This window comes from Thermobia domestica, chromosome 13 (genome assembly GCF_964235325.1).
Source record: "Thermobia domestica chromosome 13, izTheDome1.hap1.1, whole genome shotgun sequence".
Lineage (NCBI taxonomy): Eukaryota > Metazoa > Arthropoda > Insecta > Zygentoma > Lepismatidae > Thermobia > Thermobia domestica.
This window is the reverse complement of record NC_137466.1, coordinates 110,431,355-110,447,255: the sequence shown is the minus strand read 5'-3', so window position 1 is coordinate 110,447,255 and position 15,901 is coordinate 110,431,355. Positions and strand designations below refer to the sequence as shown.

General features: G+C 35.8%; 1 protein-coding gene across 3 annotated transcripts in view; it reads right to left on the bottom strand.

Moving 5' to 3' along the window:
* Nucleotides 1-15,901, bottom strand: part of Lasp (LIM and SH3 domain protein Lasp) — a 164,564-nt gene that overhangs the window by 13,264 nt on the left and 135,399 nt on the right. For all 3 annotated transcript variants that reach the window (XM_081736245.1, XM_081736244.1, XM_081736243.1), the window contains one exon: nt 80-264. In XM_081736245.1, the coding sequence (XP_081592371.1) occupies nt 80-264 (185 nt within the window). The remainder of the gene's footprint in view (nt 1-79; nt 265-15,901) is intronic.

Sequence of the window (15,901 nt, the reverse complement as noted above, 5' to 3'; positions counted from 1 at the left end):
ATCCTACCAGGAAAGCTGCGTTCGGGAGATAAATGCTTTATCACTACGAATAAATACGGAATAGATGTTTTATACTTACTCCAACAGACTGCTTCATATGTGATGACTGAGACGAGGGTGCATGGCTTGGAGCAGCATGATTCGTGTACCCACTTCGAACACCGTCCGAGTTTGCGCGGTAGTCAGTAGATAAGGATCCATAATATTCATTAACAGGGTCAAGATCAGCAATAGATCCGATTCTTCTTGACGGAGGGCTTGTCACTACAAGTAAGAGATAACGAATGTTCATGTTAAGGAAATCATATTTACATGCATACAAAACAAATTTTAGTTTTTCCCTCAAATATCATCACAGAAAAAAGCTTCTGGTCGTTTAACAGATTGAGGTAAAATATTTTCTATGTAATGATAGATCGGTGACATTGACTTCATTACAATCCTTGGTCTTACCTGCCCTGTTAAGTCCCTAAAACATAAAGCCACAGTTGTTTACAGTAAATAATAGCACTTATGGACACTTTAGGGTTTATTTATATATAACATACTCTAGTCGAAGCTGATTTTCTTGTTTTCAGCTACTTCAACTTTCTGAAGAACTTAAAAACATGTAGTTTGTACTTCGTGCCAAAAAAGACCTCCTTTGCAATTCTCTCTCATTGCCACCATTTGATCTCAATGATTTTCCGACAAGTAGTACAAATAATGTCTGACTGACTTCCCAAAATCGTGGTTTAAGTTCTTAAATATGTGAGTGTGTAATATAGCATCTTTGATTTTACAAAGTGTGTGATCAGTTTATATACAGTCATTTTGAAAGTACAGTACTTACATTTCTAGTTTGCAACGGAGATTTCAATTACCTGCAGAAATTTTTGGAATAACCCACGGATAGAAAATTAATCCAAACCAAATTGTTGTGATACAGTTGACATGAATCATTATTTTTTAAAACAAAAAACACAAAGTATTTGGTGAAGAAGGGTATGAAGGCAACAGAAGATACGAAAAAATTACTCTAAGATCTCAGCTACATTACTTGAAATTTTTGCCAAGTGGACGACCAAAATCCGCCACTATACCCAACATTATTTGGAAAAATGCATTTTACAATACTCAAGGATTATCAATTAAAAGTGAATGGTATTGCAGAGATCTACGTAATCAAGTGACAGAAGAATTGAACTGTGTATGAGGAAATTTGCTACAAGAGGGTGCCATGATTTATCACACTTCACAAAAAACTAGGTGGAAAGCAATCTGGATCATCTTTCCAAGTCCTCCCTTCTGTATTGTAAACCATGGATCTAAAACAGATACATTTTTATATTTCAAAAGGCTTCTTTCAATGAATTTCCGAACCATCCTAACGAAGAATGTTGCAGTTCTTCTGAAAACACAACATTAGCTCTCTGAGAACGAACACTTGAAACTATTTAGTTTACTTCCAATAGATATTTTACATAGTTGAGATCAAATGACAAAAACGATTTGCAGAGGTTGTTAAAGACACGAGAACTGGCTTTACACAATGTGTTACAATGTGTCTCGTGAATCTTGCAAACGTGAAACCATATGTGGCAAAAGAGGTATAATCTTGTAACTTCCTTAAAAATAGTTCACATTCTAACAAAATTGTCTGGTAAAATGCCAAATTGCATTTCATGGGTTGTATGTTCTGCAAAAGTTTGCAGAGGACAGTTTGATTTCGTCTTAATCTTTCCAGAACATTTTCAACCCATCATGTTGTGCATTGTTTTAATGGGAAAAGACTACTTTCCAGTTATTTCAGCAAATTCTAGATGAGCGCTGGAGAATCATTACAGATATTTACCGACCTTTTAACTTTACCATAACAAAAATTTCCAGTCTCTGGTATTCTGAATTATCATCGCTGCTTTTACAATTTTCACATTTACTCATACCTCGAACATTGATAATCACAACTCTACATTCGGTAAAACTTTTTCCATCAGCACCTTCAAAATACACCATTCAAATTCACCTTCTTTCTCTACGAGGGGATCGAAAAGTATATACATTTCTATTTTGTCTGCTAATTTTCAGAACATTTTAATCACCCCAAACTCCCCCTCTCAGTTTTCCTCTTTTTTTTTTTTTCATCTTTTTCCCTTTCCCTCTTAAGTGAAAAGGATGATAATGACGGTAAGTGCGTTAATTTTATTTTTATTAGTTCAATGTTCTCTACTCCGGATTCTCCTCATATATATCGGTAATGTTCAAATCTCCGGTACTTTTCATCATATTTCAGTAGCTATTACTGTTCAATTTTATATATATATACCTCCTTGCAGCTGCTATTTCTGAAGTTTCCTTATTAGTGTTAATACAGGCCAGTTTTCTCTTTCAATTGGAACACTGTCCGAGCATTAATCTCGAAATACTTTCTTCCGTTAGTTATCACAAGCGAGCATCTCTACCTAGTATTCTTTACTTTCTTTCTTCCTATACTCCGTTTTCAAGCGACTCGAAACTTAAAAAGCTAAGTGTTTCTTTTCTAGTTCATTCAGTATGTATGTATTCTATATATACAAAATCAATTACAAAAGTTCAGTGGTTTAAGTTACATGTTAGTTTCAATTTACATCTTTCATGTTTCAACATACATTTGAGACTGCTGTGGAAAACACGAAATAGGAGTATTTTTATTTTTCTGTTTTTAATTCTCAACAAATGACAGCACCATTCTTCGCACTGAAGCTTAAACAACATCTCCGTGCATTGAGGGTGTGGCGGATTGTGCGAAATGGCTAGTGTGCTGAAAGAATGTACATTAGAAAAACAGCAAACTGCTGCTGTCTTCTGCTGGTGAAAGGTCTTCCTGCGAAGGAATCTCAGGAAAAAAATAAATAAATAAAAATGCTACCAGTGTATGGGGAGAAGTGATTATCACAGCAAGCAGTTTACAATTGGTCACGAAGTGCACTGTAGGATATATAACGGGTAATGACGAATAACGACCTGGGCTCCCAGTGAAGACTGCGACAGAAGTAACATTGAGGTGGGTACAGAACACGAATATGGAGAACAGGCATGCATCGATTGACGCATTGAATCTCAGTATGATGTTCAGATGGATTAGCCTATAGCATGATATGCAAGAAGTAAAGTTTCTTAAGTATGCGCACGGTGGACACTCAGACATTTAATTGAAGAACAAAGCAGGACTATCCTTGCAGTATGTCAGTCAGTACACTACAGAACAATACACATCTAACAGGATCGTTACAGGCAATTAAACATGGGTACATCATTACTAGCTTGAAACGAAGAATACATCAATGCAGAACAACATCCGTCTTCACTGTTGGCGAAAAATCCGATGTTAGATGTTATATTTACTGTGCTTTGCGATCTACAGGGCATATTGCTTGCTTATTTTCAGAGGCGAGAAAACATTTGATTACTGCATCGTACAGTGATTTTTTTTTTAAATTTCCGACTGTCATTTGTCGGAAATGTTCGACACTACTGAATCGACGCGTGTTGTTCCACCACGACAATGCTAAAGCTTTATATGGTCCAAGCAACCCATGTGTATTTCGCAGAATTCGGATGACAGCTTCTTCAACATATGCAATACAGCCCTATGTTAGCACCAAGCGATTTTCACCTGTTAAATCTTCTGAAATCTCACCTTAGCTGTAAACGTTTCACGGATGATCATCGAAGTCGAACGGAAGTTCTGCAGGTAGTTGCATCCACACACTTGGATACACAGGACAGTACAATAGGCACTGCGGCGCTCATCTATCGATAGGACAAATATCTCAATGTAGAAAAATAAAACTAGTTACTATAAAATACTTGTGCTTTCAACAACCACTATCAAACCTGTATCAACAACCAATCAAACCACTGCTAGATGAATCTCTCCAGTTTTTCTCCACAGTCTTTGGTAATTCTTTTCCAAGTGAGTTCACAGTGCTCCTTGATTTCTCACATCATTTTATCTAAGGTTGTTTCCTAGATATCTTATCTCTTAGTACCCTCTGACCGTCATTTTTATGTACTTATGACACTTCTCCATTTCACGAGAACTCTACCTTTTTGTGAGCTCCTTCGTGGCTAAGAAGTTAGCGTATGCGCCTTTGGCGTGGGAGAACCGGATTCGATTCCCGGCAGGAGTTCGATTGGTTCGGATTCCACGTTAATCAGTAGACCCAGTCTCATATTGCCTCGCTGCTGAAAGGGACGCTAAACTCAAAATCAACTCCACTACCTTCCTGTGAAAAGTCTCTTCAGAAGCTGCGCTAGGATCTTCCCCGCTTCTATACCAGTTTTCTTTAGAATTTCTAATGTAATACTCTAAAAGTACGGTTTCTGAATAGCCATATATTCTATTCACTCTTGAAGTCTGTGTTTAGCTATTCAGACTACATGGACCACAACTCCTGCTGGGCTTGGATGACCCAGTATCTACATTACAGAACATCTATGAAGGTTGAATTATATCTGATAAATGGATAAAATATCAATTTTATATCACGTAATTCTTTTAGAGGTGCTAATTCAATTATACAAAAAGAATGAAAACAGCCATATATTTCACAACTCTTGAAATCGGCGGTACAATCCATGTGGTCTGAATGCCTGAGCGCCGATCTCAAGAAGATAGAAACATACTATTTAATTCAAAAAGCGGAGTGTAGCTTAGAAGTTAACGCACTGCTACGGAAGTCAGAAACCCGGGGTTTGACAAACGGTTAAGTAGCGCACTTATCACTCTCTGTATATCACTGAATTCGCACAAAATCGGTTACTCCTGCCATTTATCATATACAGTTCAACCGCTAGATGTGCAATGTAATGTGAACACTAGGTTGTCCAAGCACAAAGAAAGTTGTGATACAGTTTCAGTCCTGTGAGTGATTATGTACCAACCTCAAGTGTCATGAAATGTATGGCTGTTCAACAAGCGCAGGAGTTAACGCATCGGTACGGTAAGCCAGAAACCCGGGTTAGATTCTCGGTCCAGAAGCGTGTTTATTTCACTCTGTTTTTATCACTGAACTCGCACTTATCGAAGAACTGGGTGTGATACGAAATTTATTATTTCTTCTATTTATCATATTGCCATAGAATTGTTGAATATTCCGTAGTACTTTGTGGTTTTAGTGGATTTTTTTTCCTCAGCACTACGATCTGCTTTCGCTCACTGCTGAGGTTTTGTCTTGTCTTCTGAAGATTCGTGTTGTCTTCTATTGCTTCCATTTCGAGATCACTATTGAATTTAATTTTGTCTTCTGTTATGCATTTCCATATTGTCTTCTGAAGTTTTACATATTTTAAATGTTACATAGTTAATCCACACTTCTCCTTTTTTCAGCAGTAGGTGTGTTTCACTTGTGATTTTATATCCACGCGTTTTCGTCGTAATATTTTCTATTTTCATTGTTGTAACCATCAAAATCCATATTCTTCTCGAGGTCGACGAAAACATTCTTCAATTCTAGTTAAAATACGCCGCACTAATCTCGAAGAATCTTATATTCTACACATTTCTTCTGCTTTCGTACACGGTTTCTCCTCTCCAGATGGATCTACAGGTGCAGTTTACATCTTACCTTTCGTTGGTCACTTGGATGTGTTGAACCTGTTCAAAACATTGGAGCCATCAATTATATATCATCTGTTTGACAAAATGAAGTCCAATTGATTATTAATTTGGTTCTTTTGTCTGATTCTGGGGTTGGTTGTTTGGTTTATTTGAAGTTCAAAATCCCTTTCAGAAGCGAGACTATGTAAGGCATTTGCTCACAGCTTAACGTGAACTCCGAACCGCATGAGCTCCCCATCGAGAACTGAGTCAGGGTTTTTACCATCAAAGGCACGTATATTAACCATTTAGACAAACTGATAAGCTTGCTACTCAACTAGAAGTACTGTCTACCTACAAGACATTTGGTTTATCGTTGATGAGAAATTCAATAACTTTGGTTCTGCCATATACTAATCCTCTATAATGGAATAAATGTCCACTTTTCAATACGTTTAGTTTCTCTTTCGTTCTTCTTACGTCGCTTAATGCGATGAAGCCCCACTCTTAATGCTTATCTACATTTTTCCAATTTCTGTAATTTTGCTTCTGATAAGCGAGATATTGCATTATACATAGCAACTGCCAATTTCAAGAGCAACCTAGCGTGTAATTCCGCGTTTTCGTAACACACTCTGCCTGCACATGATTCTGAACATTGGCTTGTTCGGTCAGTTTGACTTCCGGAGAAAGAGCCACATGGGTTTCCTCGTCCTTTCATGATTAATGAAAGAACTTGGAACTATCATGCAGGCAAATCATTTGGTGATCAGCCCTTCCATTATAAGTGAAACATATACGATTTCACATGAAAAGGATGTGTCCAATCTGAAGCACTGGAAGGTAGGTAGGCCCTTAGTTAGTTATATATTTTTTTGATACAAAAGCACGAAAATTATTGTATAAGAATGCTACATAAATGAATCTGAAATAGGTAAATGTAGTACCTATGTTCTCAAATAGCAGATATGTTGAATTAAACAGTGGCGCTGACACAATCAAATACTAACTGCAAGACATAACATATAGCATAGAAGCAAAATCTATACTTTCGAGGAAAAAGAAAAAAATACTCCCCAAAATATAAATAAATAAATAAAAATAAAAACTACAATATGCATGAGAATACCAAGACTGAAAGTAAGTAGAACTTCGGTTGTAACACAAAGACACATTCATAATCAGGGTGCCTACTAAGATTCCAAAATGAAATTTCGTGACTTCTTCGTGACCTTTTCTTTTCCAAATCATAAAATTTCCTAACATTTTCAAAAGCGAATTAGGTCGACTTTTTATCCATGCGATAGTCACGTACTTTGCTTATTTGGTAGCGTCTAAACCCGACCATAGACATTTTTGGTGGTGAATTTTGACGTTCTATACAACAAAATTTTCCAATCTCTACTTACATTTGTACAGTTAAAAAAAAAAAAAAAAATCGTGACCCAAAAGCTAAATTTCGTGACTTTTTCGTGACATTCGTGACCGATAGACACCCTGATAATATGAAAAGGAAACAAACCACAATGATGTACTCTTTTTACTTTAGTACTCCCCAAATACTTTATACAATTTAACATATTTTTATATATGAAGTTAAAATACGATTATAATAAATATATTATTGAATTATTAGGATTTGGACTAGAATACAAGAACACATTCATAACATGAAAAGAAAGCAGACAACAATAACAAATTATTCGTTTCTGCTTTAGTGCAATCCAGGATACTTTATTATATTTAACATTTATTGCCATTAACTATGATCACCTTAAACGTAAATAAGCGAATACAACACAGCGTCAGGATCACTGTACAAGTAAAAACAATAAGGCGGACTATACACTATACGATAGATCCTAGGAAATCTCTTACGATTTGTCCTAGAGTCAAAATCTCAACGTGTACGGCAGCAGATCGCATGTCATTTCCGGTGTTCTGATGGATCCTATGAGATTTCTCTTGTTTAGAGCACGCTCTATTTCGGAAAGAAAATACGTAAGATTTCGATTTAAGCGACATCAGGTGAGAGCAAGTGAAAACAAAAAACAAGTGAAAACAACTGATGAGGTATCTTCTGATCGTGCAGGTTTACTTTAGGTGTACCACTCGAAATAATTGTTGAAAAATTATAGTTTATTACTGTTTCCTAAATGATTTGCGTTGACCGACATTAAAATTATTCACATAGCATAGGTAAAATCGCTCAAGGGGACCATCAAAAGCAACTGTTGATAAACTACAATTCTTTTACAATTTGCGTACAAATACGGGGTCCGGATATATAGTAGAAAAACCATAGTGCAAAAAACGCAAACCAAGTTGTGCTAGGTGGCCTCTGGACAGTACGAATGATATCTAACCGAGTCAAAGCAGGGCCAAGCCGGGGCCCCAGCGTCAGTCAGGGGGTTCGAGTGAAGGAAGCAGGTGCGTCAGTGAATATAGTGAAAACGAGTGGATTTCGGCAATAATACGAGTTTGAATAGCAATTGTTATGGTATCGTGGTAGTACCGCTCCACTTGTAATCATAAACTATAGCTTCTATACAGAAATAAACCGGTGGTGGAAAATAGTATCACCGGTCATCTTTCATATGCACTCACTTAGGTAAATGTTTCGCAGAAGGTATCCAGAAGTAGGCAAAACATACAAAATTTAAAGCAGAAATGGAAGATGCAAGTACTTAGACCTAACACAACCTAACCAAATCTAACCTAATGAAATTAACTAACTTAAACTAACCTAATATTAATATAAGTAAGCGAAATTCTATTACTTTTTGAAAATTAGCTGGAGCCATATACTAATACAATCTAACGTAACATAACCGTAACTAACCTGAACCAGCCTAAACTAAATTAATGTAAATAGAAACTACCGAAATTGTAACATTTCTTAGAAAAATTAGCTGGACCCTTTCTGCTAAACATTGTCTCTCATCTATTTTATCCGTCGTTGAAACATTTATAATGATTTTACACTAGTAACCCTACAATTGTAAACATAAAATACAGCTGTATTACTTTGTATTTAATTGTTGTTTACAGAAATTTGATCCTTATAAATATTTCTTTTCATGCAAAGTATTAAATTTTATTTGTAAATCTTTTAAAATGTGGTGCGCCAAAAGTATACCTGCACCCTTCTGACATTTTTTTAGAGGCATCCAATTATTATTATTAAATATAGCGCCTGGTATTAATACAGTGGGATGTGCAGTATGGTTAGCATAGGAATTCTTCAACTTTTTACTTTATTAAATAGAACTATTTTACAATGTTGATAAACGTCATTCGGTCAGACAGGAAAACTCTTCACGTGTATGGCACAAAAAGGGTAGGATTTCCTACAAGATATGTCATAACATTTTTCCGAAGATAAATCCTAAGGTATTTCCTAGGATTGATCTCGTAGCGTATAGCGCGCCTTATATATCTATTAGAGATGGATTCTTCGTACTACTAAATGTTTGCAAATATCATATCGAAACTTAAGACAAGTACTCGATATTTGCATACTGTTTCGGTGACATATATCATGATGTTGAGTGTTCATCCATTCCACTCGAATACACAGTGCCAAGTTTCAGAACAAAACTCAGAGTTGTAACAAATTTTACTTTCTTGTTCTATGTGAATAATTTTATACTCTAAGCGTATACGGAGTTAATTGTTGTATCTTTTAAATTCAATTATGAGGCGGCATGGTGACTCAGTGGTAGAGCTGTTACACTTGGTCCTGGCAAAGGTCCCTGGTTCAATTCGAGACCAACACCGTGCCGGTGGTTTTCTTCGGGATTTTCTCGTTTCTTCCCGCTTTCTATTACACCAATATTTCCCAATCATTCACTTTCAGTACCTATCACTCTCCTTTAGCTGAATGACATGATCGTGGAACGTTAATTTCATCATAACCGTGAATAATTGTGCTGTTGTAGTCATAAATCAAAGAAAATGTGTTTTTGACATTAAATACCGATCCATTCAATTATTTCCCAAGAAGACGCTTAATTTCCATTATCCATTAAAGACAAAAAGTAAAAGAAAAATAATAGGGAAATAAATTGGTTGTATTCTCTTGAAATGAAATTTCGTTTTACGATCGATTAAAACTGATTTTATGTTAGGCATTAATTTAGTCTTCAATTTTTTAAATATATAATAGTAACGAATTATTTTTTTGCTTTTAAGAACTGTATTATTATTTTCTTCTCTTTAGTGGGTTTTGAAGTCGACTATTTTTCTTTTAAGTTGTTTAATTTTCCTACTGTTTCGTTACCGCAGTGGTTTAGTTAGATACCTAAACAAAAGGTAGAATACATAACTTTCTATAACATGGGTCGGCATACAAAACGTAAGTGAACAAATATACTTTCTTAAATCAATCTCCGCGTTAAGGAAAAACAGGTAAACATACACACATTATTAAAACTATCAGCTGCTGAGGAGTTTCATGGTCTATACCAGATCCTGATAAAAATTTATGACACTTGGGAGAAAGTACACTCTTTGAAATTAAAAAAGAATAATCAAAATCGGTACATCTATGTTGAAGTTATGCGTGAACACGCACATAATGAAAGTGGTTAATTACGATACTAAAACTGTCAGCCGTTGAGAAGTTTTATAGTCTACCTCCGAAGACTATCATCAGATTCTAATGAAATTGAAATTTACACAAATCACAGCGAAAGCATACTCTTTCAAACACAAATCAAATCAACAAATTTGATGCACTTACATTGAAGTTATGCGTGATCATACACACAATTATGGTATAAACACTGTAAGCCGCTTGGGAGCTTTATGGACTAATTCCGAAGACTATTGTCAGATCCTCATGAAATTTATATGAGATCACAAAACAAAACAAAATCGGTCCACAAACTCGTATGTCGATGTTAAGCGTGAACATACATACACTTGTATATTAATTACGGTTTTCACATTACACCCGTTCAGATGTTTCATGGTCTAGCTCTGAAGACTTCCATTACATTGTGAGGAATTTTTTAAGGGACACCCGGGAAGGTAAATTTATTATCTTTTACGGAAAATAAAAATAAATAAATAAATTATATTTTATATATATAAGTGGGTTGAATTCGTGAAATATTTTGGTGAGGTAACCAAACGTGGTGAAATTGGTGCTCCGTGGCGTCCTGATAGTGGCAAATAAAAGAACTGTGTATTTAAGTACTGTCTTGGGGGGGGGGGGGGGGACTTTACTTTGAACAGATGGATTTTATGTCAATTACAGCCAGATATGGAGTACATATACATATTGTATACGCATTCTGAACTGCTACCTGCAGTAGTATAGTCGTACAGATTGCAAATAACGTCAGATCGGAGCTCTATCCAGTTACAAACTAAAATGTGTTAAAGTAATTCATTTTAGATTAGTTTGTAGATCCCAACGTTGTCTTGCTTTTGCTGTGTTTTCAATTACAACCACAGTGTAGAGTGAAGAGTAAATATTCTCAAATTCTTACATGCTAAAGCAATTGGCAGCACAAACTCTCATACAAAATTAGACTTTGTCTGTACAGAAAGTATTTCTGTTCGAGAATGTTTGGTTTGTATATTGTACTATGTCGAGAAGAATGACCAAAGACTAGTGATGTGAGGTGGAAAATTTTCCATTTCGGAAAATTTTCCGCTATATTTTTCCGGAAAATTTTCCGTTCTAAAAAATATCAGTAATCAAGTAACAATTCCTCAGCAATTATGAAATTGATTGAATTCATGTATAGAAATGTTGAAAAGTGAAAGATCGTTTAAAGAATCTGAAAATTTTCATGGCTCAGACAATTTTCAGTACTATGTAGGAACAAGTTTTTCATGAATTCAAATATTTTCTGTTTTATATGGAAAAATTGATGAACTTTTTATTATCGGAAAGTTTTCATCATTTTGAAGCAAGAAGTAAAACAACTTTTTTGTGAATCGGAAAGTTTTATTGCTCTGTAGAAACAAGTGAGAGGAATTTCCATAGATCGGAAAATTTTCATCACGATGTAGAAACAAGTGGAAAACACTTTTCATAGGCCTGACAATTTTGGATATTATGTAAAGTGATGTTAGGTGGAAAATTTTCCACTATATTTAACTGCACATAGAGCTACAAAATTGAATTTCAGTTGAGGAAAGTTAGTTAGCAACAAATTATAATTTTCCAATTAGCTTTCGGGAACCGGAAAATTTTCAATTTCAAGTTGGGAAATAAAATTTTACAGTGTTTCTCTCTCTTTCTCTTGCTCTGCGAGCTCCTTCGTTGCTAAGCGGTTAGCATACGCGCCTTTGGCATGGGAAACCTGGCTTCGATTCCCAGCGGCAGCTCATATAGTTCGGATTCCACGTTAATCAGTTGGTACCGTTTTATATAATCTCGCTGTTGAAAGGGACATTAAACTCGAAATCAACTCAACTCAACTATTTCTCTCTCTCTCTCTCTCTCTCTCTCTGTGTGTGTGTGTGTGCAAAGTGCAGAGAACATACCTCGAGTTCGTAGAGTACAAATATCCCATTCTATTATCTAAAATTTCAATTTATTAAAAGTCATGGATATTTTCTGATTCATAAAAACATACTCCACTTATTCATTCGATTCATGAAAAATTGTTCCACTTGTTCCTACATAGTACTGAAAATTGTCTAAGCCATGAAATTTTTCAGATTCTTTAAACGATCTTTCACTTTTTAACATCTCTATATATGAACTCAATCAATTTTATGAATATTGACGAATTGTTACTTAATCACTGATATTTGTTAAGAACGGAAAATTTTCCGGAAAAATATAGAAGAAAATTTTCCACCTCACATCTCAACTAAACAACGATGTAGGAATAAGTGGAGTATGTTTTTATGAATCGGAAAATTTTCATTGTACAGGACAGACAATTTTTCGATTCATGAAAAATTGTTCCACTAGTTCTTACATCGTACTGAAAATTGTTTGAGCCATGAAAATGTTCAGATTCTTTAAACGATCTTTCAACTTTTTAACGTTTCTATATATGAATTCAATCAATTTTATGAATAGTGACGAATTGTTACTTAATCACTGATATTTAAGAACGGAAAATTTTCCGGAAAAATATAGAAGAAAATTTTCCACCTCACATCTTGAGTAAACAATGATGTAGGAATAAGTGGAGTATGTTTTTGTAAATCGGAAAATTTTCATCACTGCCAAAGGCCCTAGTACAAACAGCGGATACATCTTTTACATTGCGTTCAACATCGACAGAATGACACGGATACTTTGGTAGAATAATTTATTGATTACGAACTACAATATCATCATCATCATCATCAAGTAAGGGTGGAGGAGTGATAGGAGTACTCTCCCAGTCTATTACCATGGAGGTAGTAGCATTAAGGTTGATTTTTAGCTGCTTTCTATCAAAGCAGCGGACTTGCGCACTGCTGGGAATCTTCTTTCTTGCTTGAAGAATGTGCCGACACGAAAATGTGCTTATGCTTTCCTTTTCATCAGCAACAGGTTTTCAGGATGACAAGAATAGGAGTTATTTAAGAGGACGGGAAGAATTATGATCTGGTTCTCAGGAGGAAGTTTTTGATACAGTGATACCAGAGCTGTAGTCGAGGGTACACGGCTTATACCCTCTGTTAATCGTAGCATTAGAGTGTACCTTCTGCTTCAAAGCGTATAGTGTTTTCTATTTTTGTTTCATTTATATTTATTTATTTAATTGGGTCATGACTCCAATGATAACTTCGCGTCGGGATGTGGCACCTCCATTGCCCACTTCTTCGCAACTGCAGTCAGCCTGGTCCTCCAGGTTAGGAACTGTGCACGGCCAATTACCCGGCATTTAAGACCTGCAATCGATCACAGTAGAAAGATAAGTCTCGAATGTGGACTCTCTTTTCGGATGTCAACCTTGCTATGGCCTGTTTATGATAAATGGATTTGTGGTTTTAAGGCGCATGAACCAGGAGCCATGGAACTGAGGAGTGAAGCGCATAGAATGGATCGAATGGTGCCGTGAATTGTTGGTGATAGTCTTTGGAAGTGGTGATGTAAGTAAGAAGTGTCAAGAAAGTGGCATGAAATGCTTTTAGACTATAAAACAGTAACGTATCTTTTATATTTTAATTGAATTAATACATACATTTTCATTTAAAAAAAAAAAAAAATGCCTTCTATGTCTTTTATGACAATCATAGAAGATCACAAAACAGCGTATACCCTCTGAAAAATTTAGGACTACAGCACTGAGTGATATCATGAACTAATAATTCTTTGCACCATCTTAACAGTATGGATGGGAGCGGATATAGAACCATGTAGGAGCATAGAAGTTTAGTACAAATCATACCAAACGTTTCACTTCCTCTGATGGAGATTCGTCTGATATGTACAATCAAAGCAGTCAGTTAGCTGTAGTTAGCCATCGTGCATGGCTTAAGGCACCTTGCTATGCAGTTTTCAAGTATTGCAGAATACTAGATCTGAATTTTGCGCACCTTACTGAATTAATACGCATTTCCTTAGTAAATACAGCTGATCAGAACTTAGATCTTTCGTTAATGGCCCAGGAACATCAATTACAGAGCCTGAAATAGGTCGAAACATAGTATGGGCTTTGTCTGAGGATCAAATAATAGCAGTTTTGTAATACGTGCTCCATGTGTCGCTGGACCAGTTGTTCTCCCATCAAATACACTGAATACCTTCCTGAGAGTCAATTTATTACAATATAACATGCATACAAACCACTGCAGGGGTCTTTAAGGTATGACTCCAGCATAAAGATTATTCCATTTTTGTTACCTGTATTCACAGGAGTTCCATCAGAAATCTCCGCTCGTAAAGTCTCTGGAGATCCTGTGCGTTCAACAACACCCTAAATTTCATAAAACACATCTCGAAAACACAACAAAGGCAAGCTAACATCTACAAACGAATCTGGAATGAATTACTTTTAACACATTTTAGTTTGTAACTGGATAGAGCTCCGATCTGATGTCTGCAATCTGTACCACTATACTACTGTAGATAGTAGTTAAGAATGCGTACACAATATGTACTTCATATTTGGCTGTAATTGACATAAAAATCCATCTGTTCAAAGTACAGTTGGCCCTCTAGATAGTATTTAAATGTACAATTCTTTTATTTCCCACTATCAAGAAGCAACGGATACGTGTTTAAAATGGCTAAAACTCTCCACTAAGTGGAAGACAGATGTGCTGAAGATATCATTACGTTCGTGAAGTATTGTCATTTTATTGTCTATTATTTTATTTTGGTTTCTGTAATTTTATTTTCTTTTATTTTCAGGGTAAGCCAGCTGTGGACAATAGACAACTGTGTTTTTGCCTATGACATTTTCGTTAAGAATAATTAGTCTATCACGGCAGTTCAGTACCCTCAGAAATGAAGCTGTTCCTACTCGTAACACAATGTTACATTGGGTTAAAGCACTTCGTACATGAGGTGCATTAATGAACAAAAGTCCGCCAAGGACTACACGAACGCCACGTACTCCAGTAAATGTGGAGAGTTAGACAAGCCGTGCTGTAATCCGCGTCGATTCGATCGCAGGGATGTGTCTAAATCTGGCCTTAGCATTCATTCGGTCAGGCGTATTTTGCATTTAGACCTCCATCTCCACCCATACAATTTAGCCGCTGAGCAACAATTGAAACCAGAGATTACACACAGCGACTGAATTCATACATGAGATGGAAACAATTTTTGAGCGAAATGATAACTTTCATTTGTTCATGAATGATTAAGCTCATTTTCATCTCAATGGCATTATGAATCAACAGAACTGCCGTTATTGACCTTCTGAAAGTCCCAAAGAACTACAAGAAAGACCGTTGTACAGCTCTGAAGTGACGATTTGGTGTGCTATAGGCAAAACTGCTATCATCGATCCTTACTTTGTCGACGATGATAAAACGATGTTACCGTTAACTTGGAGCAATGTATGAAGATGATCACAAACTTATCCGAATTACAATAAAACGTATTCCCAGTTGGAAATAGTGGGTGTCAACTTCGAAGAACATCTTCCGAAATGCATCAGTGATAATGGGCACCCCATGTCAGATGATGTTTTCCACGCTTGAATTTGTAAAATTTTATTTTAATACAAGCTCGAATTTATCAATAGATTTAACTTAGAAAAAATAATAACGATTTTATGATTTCTTAGAAAAAAAAGTACGTCCTTTCTGCCCCATCCTGTATAAACAGGTTGAACTGAGGAACTACTCATTTTTTTGAAGTCGGTTACACAGAAATTAAGGGGATAAAGTGACCGTATTCTCTCGAGATTAGATGTAATGGAATTT